General features: G+C 32.3%; 3 protein-coding genes and 1 non-coding gene across 4 annotated transcripts; 1 reads left to right on the top strand and 3 right to left on the bottom strand.

The window, feature by feature from the left end:
• Positions 1-469: 469 nt before the first annotated feature.
• Positions 470-552, bottom strand: TRNAY-GUA. The gene is given in 2 exon segments: positions 470-505; positions 516-552. It is a non-coding gene; the product is annotated as a tRNA-Tyr (tRNA).
• A 672-nt stretch (positions 553-1224) lies between these two features.
• Positions 1225-4177, bottom strand: LOC117931555 (bifunctional L-3-cyanoalanine synthase/cysteine synthase 1, mitochondrial). Its single transcript, XM_034852531.1, has 10 exons — positions 3941-4177; positions 3516-3625; positions 3375-3432; positions 3029-3292; positions 2691-2828; positions 2518-2569; positions 2137-2216; positions 1961-2020; positions 1649-1729; positions 1225-1558 (listed from the first exon to the last, which is right to left on the bottom strand). The coding sequence occupies exons 1-10, from the start codon at positions 4112-4114 to the stop codon at positions 1460-1462; spliced, it is 1116 nt and encodes a 371-aa protein (XP_034708422.1). The 5' UTR covers positions 4115-4177; the 3' UTR covers positions 1225-1459.
• Positions 4178-14689: 10512 nt separating this feature from the next.
• On the top strand, positions 14690-16100 carry LOC117932723 (LRP chaperone MESD). Its single transcript, XM_034854017.1, has 3 exons — positions 14690-15124; positions 15308-15436; positions 15642-16100. The coding sequence occupies exons 1-3, from the start codon at positions 14807-14809 to the stop codon at positions 15819-15821; spliced, it is 627 nt and encodes a 208-aa protein (XP_034709908.1). The 5' UTR covers positions 14690-14806; the 3' UTR covers positions 15822-16100.
• A 345-nt stretch (positions 16101-16445) lies between these two features.
• LOC117932722 lies at positions 16446-20155 on the bottom strand. The gene is made up of 9 exons (XM_034854016.1): positions 20014-20155; positions 19753-19833; positions 19251-19340; positions 18289-18455; positions 17546-17615; positions 17279-17358; positions 17101-17163; positions 16865-16941; positions 16446-16759 (listed from the first exon to the last, which is right to left on the bottom strand). The coding sequence occupies exons 1-9, from the start codon at positions 20089-20091 to the stop codon at positions 16659-16661; spliced, it is 807 nt and encodes a 268-aa protein (XP_034709907.1). The 5' UTR covers positions 20092-20155; the 3' UTR covers positions 16446-16658.
• Positions 20156-20382: the final 227 nt, after the last annotated feature.

Genomic DNA, 20382 nt, shown 5'->3' with positions numbered 1-20382 from the left:
AAAAACTATTTTGAATCCCAAATTTAGGCAGATTCCATTGAGACTTTTAGAAAATGGGTAGATCCGTAGATATCATGCCTCTTTAACCAAATAGCATTGAGAAAAAGGTACATGATTATTCCCCAATTCAAAGCACTTTTATTTTTTATTAATTTATTTTTTTTGGTGTTTGATTCCATGAATTTCAGTGGATTCAAACCTGCATCTAAACCCAAATCCACAAAATAATTACATCCTAAAAGCAAAAAGTAAGGTGGGTTTTGTCTTTAATTTTTTATTTTTTTAAAATAATAACTAACGAAGTTAAGTATTAAATTATTTTTTTAGTGGCTTTATGATTTAAATTATTTTTATTTTTAGTTTATCACTTTTTATAAATAATTTTGTCAGTAAAATATATATATTATAAAAAAGAAATAGTAAAACGACGCCGTTTTTATAGGGTAAAAACTAAAAAGGAGAAAAAGGATCCGGCTTGCCGGATTCGAACCAGCGACCTAAGGATCACAGCCATACTACAGTCCTCCGCTCTACCAACTGAGCTAAAGCCGGTGTTGTTTTGTGTTTCATCAGAAGATATATAAATAAGAGTCTGTTTGGCATGATGAAGTAATTCTCATCAAAATATTTTGAATAAAAATATTATCAAACACACTCTTTATGCGTTTAATAATAATTTTAGAAAGTATTTTTAATTTTTTTTAAAAAAATGAGATCACAGACAAAATTTAGGAATTACTTAAAAAAAAACACTTAATATTAAAAATTTACTTTTAAAGTTTTACTGAGAAACACTTAATAGATAATTTTCCTAAAAACATTATGAAAGAAAACACTTTCTCTTGGTAACGATTTTTTAAAGTGTTTATAATATTTTTAATATTAAAAAATAAAAAATTTCAAATATTAAAAAAATTAAAAAAACTTTCCAAAAACACTATCAAACACATTTTAAAAACACTTCGAATAAAAACACAGTTTTAAAAACACTTTGAATAAAAACACAGCCAAACGATTGTTAAAGAAATCAACTTCAATAAAAAATTCATGTAAACTCCATCCAATGTCAATCATAAATTTTTTGCAGGTGACTCCTAATTAAATATTTCCTTAATTACCCATGTTTCAAGGGTCCCTTTTTCTTTTTCCTTACAAAAAATATTGAAAATTTGCTGGTTTTCAGTGTTAGGAATGGAGGTCAAGAACAAGGGTGTCACAACAAAATATTCAGAATATCATTTCATCAAATCTTTTTGATTCCATGAGAGTTGAGTACGTTGATACAAACAATATACAGATCTGCAGGACAGGATTGGTATACCAATAGTAAATCACCAATGAAAGAAACAGGAAAATGAGGAAAAGAAGTAGAATGATTCACTGATAGAACTGATTTCACGTGGCAAAATCACTGGTAATAATACTCCATAAGCAGTAGGAAGGAGGGTATATAGAAGCATCAATCAACAGAAACAGGTTGCATGTTTTCGGCTTCTTTCCTCAGTTCTTGAAACAGGACAGATGACAAGTACCGCTCCCCGAAACTTGGATGAATAGTCTGAAAATTCAAGCCAACAACAGCTTTCAGCAATGAATAATACTTTGGATGATGGTGCTTGTAGAAGAAAATTATACAAGGTGTTCATACCACTATTAGTTTGCCTTTGTTCTCTGGCCTTCTTGCTAGCCTTAGTGCTGCAACTGTGTTAGCTCCTGATGATATCCCCACCTGCATGAACCAGAAGTTAGATAAATGATCAATGTAAACCGATCTTTGAGTCATTTTCTTTTAAGCCCAATTGCAAATCCCTACATGGAGTCCAAAATTAGAGTGTTTCATTAGAATCATAGCTTATTGTAAAGAAGAGCTCTATATGAGTTGGGAATTCAGACCAGAGTCCAAGGATATGAATTAAAGACTGAAAAATTAGAGACTTTGTAGCGACATTTGAGTTATTACCATAAGGCCTTCCTTCAGTGCCAACTGCCTGGCCATGTTGACTGCATCTTCGCTAGAAACCTGGATCGTGAAGTTTGAAACTCGGTCAAGTGAAATTGGGAATGACTGTTGGAGCTATAAAATTACCAAAAATGAATTCATACTGTCATACCAATCATACAGTTAACATTGCTTACCATGAGAACTTCTTCCATTACATCCATGTCCAGGATATCTGGTTTGAATCCAACCCCATTGCCTGTAATATGATGAGGACCTGTTCCAATTGACAGCATTAGGGACTGTAACTCAAGCCATAAACGAGCTTTCAATAACACAGGATTAACACCATAGTGATTTATGATCATAACAACACTAATGTTCCGTTTGGTAGAGCAGAGGACATAGGAAAAGAGGAGAACAGTTGGAATCTTACAACTCTTCCAACCCCAGACATGTTTAGCCTCCTCTCCTTATTTTCTTTTATTCTGTACTATTCTTAGCAACCAAACAGAGGGTACACAGAAAATCTCCCTGAGAAGAATACAACAAGATAGATTATAGAATTGAGACATTACCTGGCTTGCCACCATTCAGTACGTTGCTTTCAGTTGGCTCAAGTCCATATATCTACCATAATAGATTACAAAAAAAAAAAAAAATTTAAAAAAGGAAAAATCAACAAAAACAAAGAAGAGCTACAATTCAATTCAAGCTAACAATATAGATGAAATAGGTAGAAGATTATTACCTTAACATTAGGATTCTGGGATTTGAGATAACGTCCAACCCCAGAGACAGTGCCACCGCTACCAATTCCCATTATAAATATGTCAACTTGTCCACGAGTATCCTCCCATATCTCTGGACCTGTAGTTTCAAAATGCACCTGTTTTTCGATTTTTGAGGTCAATCATATACATACCATCCACAAAGCAATCTACCTTGAATATCTCATATCATGTTTAGCAAAATCAGGAACCAGGTAAACAAGGAAAATTCAGAACATTTGGGACAAACACAGCTCTGAAAAATCTATAAAAAGTGGTTATAAAGGGAAAAAAAATCATGGGGATGGTGAATAGGTACCTGGGTATTGGCAGGATTTGAAAATTGTTGAAGCATGAAAGCATCTGGGGTGGATTCCAAAAGCTCATAAGCCTTTTTAACTGTTCCTCCCATCCCCTTGGTGGGATCAGTGAGAATCAAATCAGCCCCAAATGCTCTCATGGTCACTCTCCTCTCCAAGCTTGTGTAGGAAGGCATGGTCAGAACCATCTTGTACCCTTTCATGGCCGCCATAAACGCCATGCTAATCCCCATATTTCCCGATGTGGGCTCAATCAGCACAGTCTAACAAACACACATCAGGAATCAGACAAATCCCAAAAACTCTAGCCAATATGGTACCAAAAAAATAAAATAGTAATCTAACCTTCCCAGGAGTGATCAACCGTTTGTCTTCTGCATCTGTGATCATGGCTAGTGCTGGCCTAAAGAGTAGAAACAAACAAATACAAATCAAATATATAAGCGCTATCTGTAAAAGCACTATCTGCAGTGAATTTCAGGGTACCTGTCTTTGATGCTAGCAGTGGGTTGCATCATCTCTTGCTTGACAGCTACATAACCTCCACACCCTTCTGTGACTTTATTCAGAAAAACCAGAGGAGTCTTCCCAATAAGCTGAACCATGAAACAAAAGTGAATTCCAACAGCCAAAACGAAGGATTTGAATGAACTAAACAGCTCAAATTCATAAAATAATAATAAAAAAAATCTCTCCCAACCCAAAAAAACCATGAACACCCCAAACGGAGAAAATCCGAAACGAGGCCGTTCAGAGAAACGGAGAAATTTAAAACGACGTCGTTTCCAGAGCGGATTGCTGAAATTAAACTGTTTAACTGTTGCTTTCCGCAGTTTCCTCGCCCACCAAACACATTTGATAGAAAAATAATCAACGAATGGGAAGAAGAGAGAGGAAGAAAAAAGAAATACCTGAGAAACTTCTTTTTTGATGTTGGTCCCTGGAAGATCCTTGGGCAGATCTCTGATTCTCTGGGAAAAAGACGGAGAATCGAGGATAGGTTGAGTGGAGAACCATCTGCGTATAGCGAAACTGGTAAAGGGTATCGATGATTTTCTCTTGAAGAAGCTCGAGAAAGCCGCCATTGACGAAGAGCTTCTTCACTGTAACTCAAAACTCTCGACTTCAGCTCTTTCGAGACAACAAGCGTGAGGTGTGAGTAAGGTTATATAATAAATAAATTTGGAGAAGAAGAAATGAAGAGTACGTAAATCGCATTTTCCACCCCTGAAATTTTTAAATAATTGCGAGTATTCCTTCTCTTTTTTGAGAAATTGCATTAATGGCTCGCTTTTTAATTTTAATTTAAAAAAATGGGGCTGCCATCTGCCATCGTGTGGAGCAGCGAATGTGACCATTTTTGAGGAAGGTTTGGTCAAAAAGGAAGTACATGATCTTATATTTGCAGCCGCCATGTATGATGGATGGAAAATAATGTCATGTTTGGCGAGAAAATTCCTTTTTGTTAAAGAAAATTCAATGCTGCCTTTTGAAAATCACCCATTTTTGAAAAGGAATTAAAAAGAATGGCTTAAAGTTGATAATTTTCTAAAAATAGAAGAGTTTTGAAACAAGATAGACAGACATATCTATGAATGTCTTCAAAAGATAACTTCAAGTTGGTCAATTTAATGTTGACTTTTTATTTGGGGTTGATAGGTATAAATAAATTTATTTTAAATTATTTTACTTTCTTTCTTATAACATACCAAGAAATTCTTCGATATAAAGAAAAAATAAAAGAGATTAATACTATTTTTGGTTTCTAGAAAAATTGAAAGAAAATAGAAGGGAAAGAAAATAGAGAGATTAAATTATTTTTATTTGCTACTTCAAATTCATTTTATTTATTTTTTAACTTATCAATATAAAGATTAAATAATTTAAAATACATAAATTCCTAACTAATTCTAATTATATTTAATTTTCTTTGAGATTTTTTAGATGACAACCAAATATGAGAAAAAAAATTTTAATATTTTTTTTTTCTTTAATATTTTTTGAGAACCAAACATAGTAAAAATATTTATAGAAAAATCACTTATAAGGTTTTTTTTTTAAAAAAAAAAAACTGCAAATAAAATTTTAATGTTAAAAATGATTTTTTTTCAAAAATTTAAAAATATTTTTAAAGTTTTATAAAATATTTAATTTTTTTTCAAAAACACTTATTAGACTAAAAAAGTTTTTTTGAATTATTGTCAAATGAATTCTAAGGATGAAAAACTTATTATTTTATTTATTTATTTTTATTTTAAAAAAATAATTAATAAATTCAAAAACTACTTTTGAAAACTTGTCAAAGCACAACATATGCCTCTCCAATCCAGAGTCTGCTGGATTGGGATGAAGATGAGGACATTGAGGAGAATGGATGAGAGGTGTGGAATAACTTGGAAACTTTACCAATAAAATCTTTCCAAATTCCATGAATCAATGTCACCTTTTAATAGGAAAAAGACAGGGCAACCTTGCTGCCTTTTGATAAGGGGAAGAAGAGAGGTCCCTCCATATCTTCACCTACCATTCATTCCAAAGCAAATGGAGGCCTACACGTATTTAATTATGAAAAAATAAACTATATAATAAAATAACAAAATGGGTGCTCCAAATTTCAATCATAAATTATGGTGACACCCTGACGTATGGATGATGAATTGTATGTGAATAGGGGTACAAACTATTTTAAAATTTTTTTAATACGGTTTGACCGTTGTTTTTTAAAAATAATTCAAAAAAATTAAAATAAAAAATAATTTTTAGAGAATAAGTAGAAATTACTTTTTTCATTTTTTTTTTTAAATTATGAAACAAAAACAGTTTTTTTAATTTTTTTTCTAAAAACACGTCCAAATATAGCGTTAATATCCCACCTTTAGGAAAAGATAAATTATGCAAATGGTTGAAATTAAGATTTGGTGGTTGCGTGGTTCAATTTGATAAATAATTCATGTACCAATTTTAAATATAAATAAATCTCATTGGGTAAGACCGTGTAATAAAGAATTCGCATATATATATACAATTTGGTAAAACCATATAATAAAATATGTTAGGGTCAAAATCATGTATTTTTGTTTACTTCTTTTGGCCTATCCTTACCTTCTTTGGCTCTTTTTCAAAATAACGAATCTAGAGCTTAGAAATATTTGAAGGCAACTAGAATCAAAGACTTTAATAAATTTTGTAGTATCCAAATGGTCGATATTTTGAATAAAAAAAAAAAAGGAAATTGAGAAAAAAAAGTACAAGACCATTATGATGATAAAATTAAGAAAAATGAATATTAAAAAATATAAATTAAAAATAAGAAATACTTTATTAGCCTTATATTTCTTCATATATTCATTTATTTTAATAGTTATTATTTGGGAGCATATATTAAAAATATTTATATTAAAATTTGAGATGATTTTAATATTTAGTTTTTTTTTATAATTTAATATAATCTACTTTTCTATAAATAATAATTTTTTAAAAAATTTATATTTGATTTTGGAAATATATTTTCTAATATTTAAAAAAAAATTCTAAATAGAAATGGCTCGTAAACATTGAGACATCTACTAAAAGAAAAAATATACATAAAAAAAAAAAAACTAATTTCATAATTCATAGAAGATTCGTTCCCCTAAACCAAACATTATATTGGGTTGAATATTTGGAATTATATCTAAATTATTGTTACTTGTCGAGTAAATATAATATGATGTCAAGGTCATCATTAATTATAATAAAAAAGATTCCATGTGCCTGTCGTTGAAAAAGATGAATAATTTGATTCTAATGTTTGATTTATTGGAGGACCCAATATTAATTTTTGGGTCCAAAACACAATTCTCCCTATTTTTAACGCATGATAAGATATTTAAGAAAATTTCAAAATATAATTTATTTTTAAAAAATAAGAAGTACTCTACAAAGAGGATTCTTTAATATATAGATATAGATATAAATTAAACTAAAATATTTATTATAAGATTAAATTTTATTATTAAATTCTATAAATCTAGAGAGTTACATTGGATTGAAATTAGGTTTCTAAACCTAATTGGATCGTCATTCCTATATGTATATACACATGCACCGCCCTTTATTTTTTCTTATACGTTAAACCATAGTTTTGTTAAACCCTAATTTTTCCTCTTCTCGATCACAATCAGAATAATGGCTTTGCCAAGTTCAGATTGGGCATCCCTTCCTATAAATCTTATCGATTTGATCTTAGATTATTTAGTGCCCATGGAGGACTACCTCACATTCAGTGAGGTTTGCATTGAATGGCAATATGCAGTTCGTGAAAAACTTCAACATTTGCGCTCTAACCATAAACGCCATTGTCGTCTGCACCAAAAAGTCCCATACCAGAGAAAGGTGCTGTTTATATGACGTCATGACAGGAAAAAGCCTTTGGGAGTTTCAGTTGAGGCTTGGGCGATCGATGTGTGAAGGATCTTCTCATGGCTGGTTGATTCTAGTTGAAGATGATTCTTATAAGGTAACCCTCTACAACCCATGCTCCTCGAAGCTCATTCATCTTCCTCCCCTCGAAAAACTAATGTCTTTTGAATATTCGGGTCGTATATATGAGGAAAGTTTCCCTTCTTCCCGGAGGAGGAGTGTATTGTCTATTGAATATTCGGGTTTTTTTAATGGTGTGTTTGGTAGAGAAGAAGTCCATATATTTTTTATTTTTATATATAATTTTATTTTATTTTTAAAAAAATAATTCATAAATTCAAAAACTATTTTGTGGAAGACAAGATATACGTTGGAATGAAAATGAGAATGGATGAGAGGTATGGGATAATTTAGAAACTTTACCAATTAAATCCTTTCCAAATACCTCTTTTTCTAAAGCATAAATAATTATTTTTGGAATTTCAAAAGGGATTCTTAAAATTCAAATGGAAAAAAGAAAAAAAAAAAATCTCTTTTTAATAAATTTATCTAAAATAAAATGATTTTTTTGTTTTGTTTTGGCACTTTTTTTTTTTTTTTTTTCTATTTAAGGTTTGAACTTTTATAAAGAAGTCACATCCTAAATTCAAATATAAACACATATTATTTGATAAATCTATTTAATGGAAAATAAAAATAATTACTATTTGGGATTTTAAAAAAATTTATATTAAAATTTGAGATAACTTTGACATTATTTTTTTGTGTGTTTAAATTCAATACAATCTACTTTAAAATTTATATCTTGTACCTTTAAAATTTTATTTCACATTTCATTTTGAAATACATTTTCTAATATTTTAAAAACTTTTCTAAATAGAAAAAAAAAGTGATCCGACGATAGGGAATGAACTCAATAGTCTATCATCATATTTCAACATTTAATATTTAACACTATCTAATAAAAATAAGCCCTCTCGAAAGGCCATGCAATAAAGTTTCACCTTCATAGATACCTACTCATTGAGTTTTTAATCGATTTTGGAGTAATTTAGTAAATAAAAAATTAAATTTTTATAAATATAATATGTAGCAATAATAAAGAAATAAATACAATAATAAATAAATATAAAAAATTAAGTAAATAAAGGTTTATTACAATAGAAAAATACTATAGGTAGCAAAAACAAGCCCTAACCCCCAACCCCTCGAAATAAAGCTCTACCTACTAATTAGCTATGAAAGATAGGATTTATGCCTTGAATAACAATATTAATATAATATAGATAGGAATAAATACATAAATGGATAATTTGGTAAATATATAATTCCAATTTCTTTATATATATAAAAAAATAAAATAAGGTTTTGAAAACCTTCCCAAATGTGAGAAGTAAAAACCACGGGACCTTAGGCCACTTAAACCCTCCATTAATATAATCAATGGGTTACACAATTCTCTCTAGATGAAACTAGAGGTTTACATCAGCCATATCTCAAGACAATTAGTCTTGGCAAATACAAAACAACTTGCATAAAACAATGGAAAGATCTCACCAAAACAGAGTCACTGTTCCCGGACACAAATCACCACTGTTCCGAACTCCAAATCCAATCTCCACCATTCAAAATGAAGATCAATGAGTTAAGAACGTGCTAACCAAAAATCATCTCGATCAGACCACGGATTAATCTCGATCAAAGCTGAAGATCAGAACTACCCGGGTGAGAAGAAATTCAACAACAAAGACGCACTGTTCACGGACTGAAACAACAACCTTCCGGAACTCCAAATCCGATCTCCACTATTCAGATTAGAGATCAATGAGTTGAAAATCTCTCCTTCGAATTTCAAGTCGATCGAACCACACACGAAGCAGGATCGGCCGTTTGATGAAATCTGGACAGTGAAGAGAAGAAAAGAAATCAACGTTTTTCTTCTCTCTAACTTCAAAAATTCAGTGGCTCTTTTTCTTTTTCTCTCTAACTTTCTCTTCCTTTTTTTTTCCTTCTCTCCTCCTAGGGCTGCAAAGATGAAGAAGAAGAAGAGAAAACGGTTTCTTCTTCCCTTTTATACATTAAGGCCTAAGAAGCCTTAAATGTTTGGGCTTTGGGTTTTCCTCCACAAGAAGGAAATAACCCAACCCAACAGATAGAATATAAATAATAAGCTTTTTTCATGTCTCCAATGATGATAGTTTTAGTTTGAAAGAAAATAATAAGCCCATACTCTGATATTGTTTGGATTTAGTTTGACTCTGTTATGTTTGATTCATGTTTTGTTCATATAATTCTGTATGTGTGTCACTCATTGAGAGTTTTAGTTTGAAAGAAAATAAAAAGCCCATACTCTGTTTGATATTGTTTGGACTTAGTTTGACTCTGTTATGTTTGATTCATGTTTTGTTCATATAATTTATTTTCATTCATGGCTTTGTTGCTTACTTTTTATGTAGAATTTAAAAATTATTAATATTTTGTTAGGAGCTAAATATAATTAAAAATTATAATTGCTACCTAATTATCAATTTTATAATTAATTACATAATTAATTATTATAAACTTGTTACTGTAATAAGTTTTGGTATTGTGAACATTTAGAAATGTATTAAATTAATCATTTAGAAAAATTTATTCTTAATTTATTATCTTAATTATATAAAATAAAAAGAAATAAATAATATTAATTTTATTATTAGAATTTTAAAACATGTAAAAATAAACGAATTTAATACCATTTAAATATTAAATAAAATAAATAATTTAATTCTTAACCATTTGGTATATCTGTCGTGGAAACTTTTATTGATCAAAGGAAGCTTTACAAGTACTCTGGAACTCACTTACTTGGTTAGGAAGTAATTCGGGTGGTGTCTTGGCTAAATGAGAGCCTCACTTATTTATAGGCACCTTAGGAAGTTTTTGGAACCTTTTAACTCAAGAATAATCTAAAACATTCTTCAAAATTCTATGTATAAGAATATATAAGAGATCCCTAAAATTTTCTAAAAAGCCTTAGACTTCTCTCATGCTTTCCATCATAGTGTAGAGATGTGTGGATATCTCTAAAACCTTTCACACTCTTCCTACCAATGGCTCCAAGAGTTTCCATAAGCTTCATACCCTCTATATAACCCTATGAGGAGGGTCATTTGAAGCATCTTTGGACTATTAATGAAACAGTCTACATGTTCCGTTAAAACACTTACTTTTCCATTAATTGAGCGGCTTAAACTAAATATGCATTTCAGTGTTGAAAAATTACAAATAGGTCTCATATGTAAGATTCAAGTAACTTCAAACAACATTACAGTTTAAGACAATAATATTAAATAATATTCCCATTCACACGTTTTTCATATCAAATTGCATATGAAGTGAGATAGATATCCATAATCGAACCAAACTTAATGCGAAGGTTTGAAATCTTGTGAAATACTTACTCTAGCAAAATCCTTGGCACGTAGTGCCGTTTCAAGTCCACGTAGTTGTGCTCTTCGATATCCTCCGTCGTGGTTTCGTCCGTATTGTCCATCTACTTATCCTTGTTGCTCTTATTCTGCTTGTTCTCGTTCTTCATTTCGTCCGTATCCTCCATTATTTCGTTAGTATCCTCCCTATGCTCTGACTCGGTATCAATATTCTCTTTTCTCTGATCATCATCCTCCGTCATTTCCTTCGTGTCATCCCATTGCTCTGTCGTTTTCTTGTTTTCTAGCTCCGTCGTTTTCTTGTTTTTTCGTGCCATGTTACTCGATATCCTTAGGCTCTGACTCTATATTTCAATCTGAATCGAAGTTCATACTTCACTTTTTTATACTTCCATGCCTCAAGGTAATGAGGCAATGCGCCGTAATGAGAAAATATAAACAGGAAAAACTAACTCTTAACTTATTGAAGATTTGTTCCCAAAACCAAACAATATATTGGGTCGCATCTTTGGAATTATTTTTAAATTATTGTCACTTGTCAAATTAATATAAGTGTCAAAGTCATCATTAATTATAATAAAATTACAATATAATGGGAGCTACTCATTATTTTTCAAAATAGATAGCCTTGTAAAATATAGAATTTTTAAAAACTTTTAAAAAGTAATCCAATAAACATATAATCAAATAGTAATTTCATTAAAAAGTCTAAAATTGCTCTTTAATTTTTTCTACTTGGATTAACCCATTTGTTTTTTATATTTTTTTTATTTTTAAGATAAGTCAAAAGATATTGACTAATCAATATGCCACTGTAGACCCCATGTGGGGCTTGTTTTGCTGCAGCATATTTGGCCACGTGTCACTCTCGGGTTGGCTATTAGTGGAATCAAATAGTGGACTTGGAAGACGAATAGGAGACCGACACCTGTAAAGATAAGGAAGATTCTAGAAGAAGGAGCATGCTTTCTGTTATGGAAGGATGGCCTGCTGCATGCAGAAAAATAAAGGGATACCTGTTTTTTCTGCCAGCTGCAGGGTAGTAGAGGCAGAGGGTGCCGTTGGAAGATATTTTTTTGGGAGAGCAGAGAGCCGAGAGGGGGAGATTTTTCTGGGGAGTATTCCTTGAGCTTAGGCTACGACGGAGGAAGGCTGCAGTGAGAGAGGGAGAGGAGATTTAGAGAACAGAGGATATTTTTTTAATGGGGAGGACGGAGGGTGAGAGAGAAAGCTGAGAAAAACAGAGCAGGTTTGCTAGAGAGGGAAGAGGAGAGCATGGTGGGTAGTAGCGGGAGAGTTTTGGAAAAGAGGATTGCTAGAGAGTGAGGTTTTCTTTTTGGAGGATTTTTGGAGTTTTTAGGAGCAGCCGGCTGTAGAGGAGAGTTTTGAGAAAGGTTTGGCGAGTTAGGAAGGAATTTGGGTTCTTCTCCTATAGGAGTTACAGAGGAAAAAAGGGGCGTTCATAGAGGAAGTTTAAAACAGAGGAGAGGGGTTGCAGCTGGCTTGAAACCAAGCAACCTTTTGATACAAAGGAGTCATCCAGGGTTAGTTATCTGAAACTTTAAGTTTTCTACTGTGTTTTGTTTCTTTCTCTTCTTTCCCTTCATGTATTATTATTGAGATGCGTCTCTGTTGATCTTGGGAAGATTTATGTTTTGTTCTCCATGGCTGATGGTTCCCATTTTTGCCCTATTTTGTGTTCGAAAATGATTCTACCTCCTTCATGACATTTAAAAAAATAAAATAAAATCCTATGATCCACCTGTTTTCAAGCCCATTAACGAGGAAATGAAGTGTGGCTTTTTAATACTTCAGATTCTTTTCTTCCTTTACGCTCTGCAATCACTAACCTACCCCACCTAAATACCTATAAACCCATTCATTCCTCTTACATCCGAGAACCATTGTGGTTTTCTTTTATTATTATTTTCTTGCTTTGGAATCATCACATGGCAATGAAGTCAACGGAAGATTTTTTTTGTGGGCCATCCTGGAATGTACATGCCCATTTTTATTTTGGTCTTACACGTTTTCATTCTAACCTCCAAGTTTTACTTTAGTTTATCTCATTATTATTATTATTATTATTATTTTCTAAATTTCATCTTCATATAAATTTTTCAAAAAGTCTAGTTACTAAATTTAATTTTTAAAATATCATCTAAAAATAAATCTTCAAAAAATAATAACAATAATTATAAATTCCGGTTTTTAAATTCTAATCCCCAATTCCCATAATTCTAATTTTTCACACATATTTATTTAATCATTATTATTTTCGTTATTATTATCATTATTTTATTTATTTATTTATTTATTTCCTTTAAAAATTCCAATCATTAAAGTTTAATTTTTCAAAATTTCAATTTCTTTCAAATTTAATTCCTAAAGATCCAAATTCCAAACAAACTCTAAAACTTCAAATTTCTAGTGATCTTCGATATTTCAATTTTTCAATTAAATTTCAAAAATCTAATTTTCTCCCGAATAGTTTTAATTCCGCTCTGGCTTTCAAACAATCTTCTGCTCCTCTTGACTTTAATAAGCATGAACGAATTTTCCGTAATTCCGAATAATGGAATTTATGGGATTAATTCATGCAATATAAATCGGGCTTTGGTGGGGGCCCCACATATGTGATTTATGATTGATTGATTGATTGACTGATTTGATTATGATACATGATTGATTTATCCTGCTCTCTGACATGCATGCTATTGTTCTTTAATTGTGCACTAACCCCCTCTCTTGATTGCGCATGATGGTTCGTTGCCCAGGTATACACTCATTCTCACTCTGGTTAGTCTATATGTATTTTTTGACTCTCATATGTGCATGATCGCTCAAGTATTCATTGATTTTTCTCATTAATTGTCATGTAAGCTTCATTTTATTAGTAGAAACCCGACTTTAGGGACTTAGAGGGGTGCTATGGTCTTTACTGTACCTTCCCGATAAGTAACCTGACCCCCGAACCCGATCCGGTTTTTCACAGACCACCTTTTCCAAAACAAGGAGTCACACTTAGGGTTTTTCTTTTTTATTTTGTTTACCCTTTAAAAATAAAACAAAAATAAGTGGCGACTTCAAATCATTTTCTTAAATCAATAAAAATCGAGCTCGTCATCGAGTGGGAAACGCATGAGCACGAAATGCGTGGTCCATAGCCACATTATTTTTCTTTTTTCTTCATTTTACCTAAAAAATATCAAACTTTTTTTTTAAATTTAATTTTTTTCACTCTTTCATCTTTTCATAGTTATTGATTTTAATCTAAAAACACTTTAAACATATAATAATAATAATAATAATAATAATAATAATAATAATAATATATGATAAATAATTAATAAGAAAAAATTAATGTACAAAGATGTTTAGAATATAAAATTTTATATATCATATTAAATAAAATATTTATTTATTTGATAAATCTTATTATAGATTAAATAAAATTACATTTATCATTTTCTATTTTTTTTAAAATTTTAAATTTTCATGTGAAAATCAAAATCAATTATCATGATTTTTTTTTTATTTTTAATTTTAACTTACAATTGTTAATTGAATATAGTTTTAACTTTTTTTTTTGGTTAAAATATTTAATATTTTATTTAAAAAAGATAAAAACTTAGTTGTGGTTATAACATTTTTCTATATTAAAATTTAAAAATTTTTATTCATATAAAATAAAATAAATTTTTTTTTTAAATAGAGACAGGTTTAATCTCGATAATGAATTTAATGCCAATTTCTTATGATTTCAAACTGTTCACCTTTTCGGGCTGGCGCTCTCACCATGAACATCAAAATCCACAATGCGCTCACATTACACTTGCCTCTTCTCTAACATGTTCCACTGGTGCGCAGTTAGAACCTTGTGCACACTGCAAAAGCTATATAAAATTCCACTACTACCCCTCCCTCTGCATTTTCCACGTTACAATGGCGAACCACGCCAACTATTCGTCTTCTCTCCTTCGCCTTCTTCTCCTAACCCTAATCGTCGCTGGAATCGAACTCGCCGCCGGCGGAAAGCGCTCGGTACAGATCCCCGATGAGCTCGACGACGTGGTCGACGACGAGGAGGACGAGGCTTGGAAGGAATGGGGCAAAAGATCTGCTCCACCCACAAAATTCGACCCTCCCCCAACCGATTTTTCGGGGATGGACTTGTCCGAGATCCAGGCCGAAATGTTAAAGCGGCATTCCGGGCCGGCCTTCGGGTTCGTTAAGCTTCGATTGGGAGTTCGTCGGTCTCCGGTAATTGAACCTTGTTCTTGGTTCTTGAATTTTAGGGTTTGATAGGTCTGGATCCTTGAATTTCAGTCTTTTGTCTATGATGGTTCCTCGATCCTCTGAATGATAGAAGCTAATAAAGGTTTCTATGCGGCAAAAGATCATCTCGGTTGTTGACATTATAACAGGATTTTGCTTTATTTTCAGGATATGGTAGCTGAGATTGCTATGAAATGGACAAAGGTTCTCAGGACCGGAGCGATCGAGGCTAATTTCATGGGCGTAGATATAAGCACAGTCATGTTCACTATGGAAAAAGGCCAAGACATAACAGAGGTAAGCTTCAGTCATCTCTAAGTGAGAACCTCAAGATCTAATCCAATCAATCTTTCGCTATCAATGCATTGCGATCAATCGTGTTCTTTGATATAAGGATTAGATTTAGTTCTGCATACAGTTGTCTTGGTTTACAATGATGATCTGTTTGTTTTAGAATTCTTAGTTCTTAATATCAGAGTGTTTAATCCATTTTGGCTCTCAGTTGAAAGAGTTCATATTGAATGAACCAGAAGCTTATGAGGTGAAGATAGGGGATCAAGTTTTTCGAAGACCTGGAGACCCTCCTCTAGAGGAAGTTGTTGAGATGCTCCACAAAGAGAAAAACAAGGAGAAAAGTGACAGTCCTAGGAAGGAAAATGGGCACCCGAAAGAGGAGTTATAGTTGACTGGAAATCCTACTTAGATACCCCTATGGAGCATTGTTTTTACTCTATTCGCTTTTGTCTGATCCATGGTCGAGATGCTTCAAATTTAGTAAAACAAGGAAGAAATTATAGTGTCCGAGAGAATTGAAACCTGAAAGAAGGGTTGTAGTTGACCAGAAATTGCCCTTAGATAACACGATTGAGCATTGTATACCCTTTGGTAGAATCCATTGTTGATATCTTTGCATTAATAGACTTATCATTTGGAAGATTGTTCTTCCACCTTTGTCTGATTCCTCTTTTGCAAATCCATGATCTAATTTTTCCAACTTAAACTCCTGCCTTAGCATGCAAAGCTTGCTTACTTCATATAGCATATCAATGTATGAACAGTTATGTATAAGGCCATAGGCTATAACCATGTGCAGTTGTGCATAATGTGTGTATGTATAGTACATACAGTAGATGATATTTCCTTCTGGTGATGGGTTTTTTGGGGTGTTTAGGGTTTTAGGGTTTATACATCAGATTTCCTTTTGCAACAGCTCAAAGTTTTCAGGTGTTTTCTGTTTCAATTGTTAGAGACTTCACATGGACCATGACGATGTTACCAGGAATTAAGCATGCAAAACATTAAGATATAGGATATCACATGCAACTCCAGTGATCCTGGCACCCTTTATTCTGAGACCAAAGAAATCTTTTCAACAGTTTGGGAAGGAAAAAGAAAAAATGTTGGGTTTAATCAGTCTAATTCAGACTACACCATAAGTAATAATGTAGATCAAGTGTCATTTGCATTCGTAAATGGAATTGGTACCCAATAAATAAATAGGGATCTAGTGGAGAAATGACTATTTCAATTTCTTACTAAAGTCAGAGAGCTCAAGAAGTTGGATCCTGCTAATGCCAGCTGCTTCCTCTCTTTCTTTCTGGGTGTTGTATCCCCATTTCCCTGCCCCAACAAGGCACCCCATTGAACGAAAAGAGACAAGGAAGTTGAGGAAGATAACATACATGTAATTTTAACAAAGGAAGAAGCAAAGTGAGGAAAAATTACCAAGATACAAATTCCACCCATCTAATTCAGGCTCTTTGATGACATTCTTGAGGGTTGCAAGTCTATCTTCAACAAAACTGGACAAAATTGGGTAAGTTCATATTAGTTTTCAATTTAACTTCACATTAGGATTACTGATGGGCAGAAAGATTATGAAAATGAAAAAACAGTCTGATTAAGGAGGCATTAAGATGACGATTCTGTTGCTGATATACTAAGCACCAAAAAAATCTTACTGTAGTGTCAGGCCCTGGTGTTCTGATTGCTTCTGAAGCTGCTTGAGCACTTCAACCTTAGGACTGTAGCAATTTTCAAAATAAGAAAACGAAAAATTAAACAACAGTAGATTGTTGAAGTACCAGATGCAATGGTTAGTGCTATTTCTCGACATCAACAGGTAGAAAACATACGAACCCTGTTCCCAGACCATAGATTCTTTCAGATGGTATTGTCACTCCTGCAAGCTCTCGTAGTAATGCTTCTGCAAATCTGCCCTGAAATGGAGAGGAGGAAAGGGGGGAGAGAGAGTAGATGACAAAGAAAAACAGTAAGAGATCTAAGAAGAAGAGAAACTGCACCTTTAGCAAATAAAGAATTTACTTATAGGAGATTTGATTTCAAAATCCCAATTAGAATGCTGTATTCAGTGTCTAGTTATATATACTTTGACAATAAACACACCTGTTTTGTGGTAACGATGTAGACCTTTGAGCTTGCAAACTTCAAAGCATCAGCAACACCTGGGTAAAATCTGCAATAGAAGCAACTTTTTGATCAATTGTTAAACCATCAAAACCGAATTAAGCAAAAGAAACCAAATTTTTACTCGAGCAATAACCCATTTACAATATTACAATATTTGGAGGAGCTTCAATGATCTCCTTCAAATGTGCAAAGAATTTTGACTACATTTTGACTTGTTTTTCAGCAGATTGAGGTGGTGTTTGTTTTTTTGGCTTTTTGCTAAAAACAATTTAGTTTTAGAATTTAGGTTGTTTGTTTTTCTATTTTTTCATGACTTATTATAAACTTTTTACTAAATAGAAAAAGCCAAAATATGTAGCTTTTTCTAAATAGAAAAAATAACATATTGATTTTTTTTACTTTTTAATACTTAATAGAAATAAAATACTATAAAAACAAACAACCTAATATTTAACACTATTAAGCATTAAGGTTTTATTTAGAATTAAGTAAAAAAACAAACACCACCTGAGTCTTATTACATGTAGGAAACAAATATGGTGTCTATGAAATTGCTAATAGCCAAGCAAAGGAATGCAGGGATGTCTCTAAACTGGAAATATACTAGCCCATATAAGAGAAACCACAGCAAATCCTATATTATGTACTCTATTCACTGGCTTTTCAGTAATATACATTATCTTTGCATGTTTGATCCCACCTTATCAAAGGAATTTTACCTATTTGCATCAATCCAAGTGGCCAAGTCATCCTCCATCCATTCATCCCTGACCTTTCCAAAAAGATCTACCAGAGGTTCCCTTTTCTCGTCCCATTCTTCCATTATGACAGGTTTGAGCTTTGACCAGTTCTCCAATATCCCCTCGATTGTAAGCCCCTCTACAACCTAGGACGTTAAGCCATGACTATCAGGTGAAAACCAAACAATGGATAATGTTTGCAAACTGTCTAACTTAGAAAACATGTTGAATGAAAAACATTTTTTGTGAGAATTTATTCTAAAAGTATGTTATTTTTTTAGAAAAAAATTGAGATGATTTTCAGTTAGAAGTGGTAAAATTTGATACAATTCATCCATATGATTTGAACTCTAATTCACTTTTCATGGATTTGTGTTGAATATAATTTTGGGTTTGGTCAAATTTAATTCGATTTACATAACTTGTTTTTGGTTCAATTTGTATAGTAAGAATTTGACCCAAATTAATTCATTTTAAATTTAGTTTTAAATAAATAGGTGAATTGAATAGTAAGTATGTTTGATTAAGAAATTAATCATATAAATTTATAAAAGATTTAGCTCAACATGTTTACTGAATAGGAGGATCTTAAATATAGTAAAATGCCTGAACTCTATTAATATGAAGTGTCACCTTTATTTTCAGTTGTCTTTTATAAAGTATTTTGAGTAGCAATTGAAATTACAGAGAATATTTTAGAAATTCTTACATTTCATACAAGTGTATCGCAGAAGTTAAGAACACTTTCTCCTTTACAAACAAAATTTTAGTTCTGAAAATAATTAAAAGATTGTTTTTAAAAAAGACCCAAACAAAGCCTAAGATTTCCACTACAGTGTCATTCATATCAAAGTAGAAACTCGAATTGACAACAAAATAACCCATATTTTGCATCCAACTGATAATAAAAGCCAGAGTTGCATGGATATCCACTCTACAACCGAGGACTTCCTGATGGATGGCAGTCTCATCTCCAGCAGCAACCTCACAAGCAGTAGATTTTCATACCCAGTTTCTACCACCGGTCGTATCTGCCATTTTTATAAATTCAAATATAAAATTTGCCTTTTTCTTTATGAATGAACTAAATTTAACTATGTATTCATATTTTCAATATTTTTTTTTTATATTTTAATAGTTTAATAACACTGAAAACAAATTTGAAAAAAATTGTTCTTGATCAAAAATTTATCAAACACATGTTTTTGAAAAGCATAAAATTGTTTTTAAGAAAATTCGCTAGTTATGTCAAATTCCAGAAGATGTATGAAACCGGGAAAGAAATTTTCCAATAAACGGATCCAGATTTCCAATTTTTTCCAACTTCAATTCTTTATTTTCAATATCACATCCAGCCATCATTCACATAAAAAGGCTTTAGAAAAAACGATAAAGAATAGTATTCGATGACTTGAAGAACAGGGAGGAAGAAGAATAGCTTACTATGAACATCTGATCAACAATCCAATCCTCCAACTTCGAATCCACACCGTCAAACAAACCAGGCCATCTCACCTTAGCAGCCTACAAAGGAGAACAACATCAAAAACGTAATTTACTCCGTTAAGCCCTAAAACCTCTGTTTGGTTGCCAAGAAAATGAAGTAAACAGCTTCGGCAATTTTGCACAATGGCTAATTTTATCTTGCTTTTACTTTATTTTCTCGGAACCAAACATGGTGACGAAAACGGAGAAGAGCGAAACCTTGACAGCGGAGAGAGAGCTCTCTCCACAGCTATCGCAGAGAATTCCATCGAAATCCAACGCGTAAAGATCGCCCATTTCCTCTGAGATTACTCGCCGCCCAATTGCGATCTTCTCCTCTTAGTCCACCCGCCCGAAGAGACGACAATGGGTTGTCCCAGTGGAACTGTGCCACGTGTTGTCGTACTCACATTTTTTGACGGCATGGATCTATGATCGTTGGGTGACTGTAGGCCACCAGTGAACGGACGGTTGAGATACGTGGGGTTTGGGAACGGTATTTCAGTAATTTTGTATAATATCAGCATTTCTCTTTAAAGAAATAAAGAGAGAAAAAAATGGGGAGAATTGTGTTTTGGGCCAACTGGG

The sequence above is a fragment of the Vitis riparia genome, chromosome 15 (genome assembly GCF_004353265.1).
Source record: "Vitis riparia cultivar Riparia Gloire de Montpellier isolate 1030 chromosome 15, EGFV_Vit.rip_1.0, whole genome shotgun sequence".
In the NCBI taxonomy this organism is placed as follows: Eukaryota; Viridiplantae; Streptophyta; class Magnoliopsida; order Vitales; family Vitaceae; genus Vitis; species Vitis riparia.
The sequence above is the reverse complement of the archived record's forward strand: the minus strand, read 5'-3'. Positions and strand labels throughout refer to the sequence as shown.

What these genes read in the sequence shown, in the direction of transcription:
- LOC117932723 (XM_034854017.1), top strand. Translation starts at nt 14,807, where the DNA reads ATGGCGAACCACGCCAACTATTCGTCTTCTCTCCTTCGCCTTCTTCTC. An exon ending in TGGGAGTTCGTCGGTCTCCG is followed by an intron (nt 15,125 to 15,307) that starts GTAATTGAACCT and finishes CTTTATTTTCAG; the next exon opens with GATATGGTAGCTGAGATTGC. An exon ending in AAGGCCAAGACATAACAGAG is followed by an intron (nt 15,437 to 15,641) that starts GTAAGCTTCAGT and finishes TTTGGCTCTCAG; the next exon opens with TTGAAAGAGTTCATATTGAA.
- LOC117932722 (XM_034854016.1), bottom strand. Translation starts at nt 20,091, where the DNA reads ATGGGCGATCTTTACGCGTTGGATTTCGATGGAATTCTCTGCGATAGC. An exon ending in CACCAGGGCCTGACACTACA is followed by an intron (nt 16,942 to 17,100) that starts GTAAGATTTTTT and finishes AATTTTGTCCAG; the next exon opens with TTTTGTTGAAGATAGACTTG. An exon ending in TGGGTGGAATTTGTATCTTG is followed by an intron (nt 16,760 to 16,864) that starts GTAATTTTTCCT and finishes TTGTTGGGGCAG; the next exon opens with GGAAATGGGGATACAACACC.
- LOC117931555 (XM_034852531.1), bottom strand. Translation starts at nt 4,114, where the DNA reads ATGGCGGCTTTCTCGAGCTTCTTCAAGAGAAAATCATCGATACCCTTT. An exon ending in TCAAAAAAGAAGTTTCTCAG is followed by an intron (nt 3,626 to 3,940) that starts GTATTTCTTTTT and finishes TTCATGGTTCAG; the next exon opens with CTTATTGGGAAGACTCCTCT. An exon ending in CCCAGAATCCTAATGTTAAG is followed by an intron (nt 2,570 to 2,690) that starts GTAATAATCTTC and finishes CTATTATGGTAG; the next exon opens with ATATATGGACTTGAGCCAAC.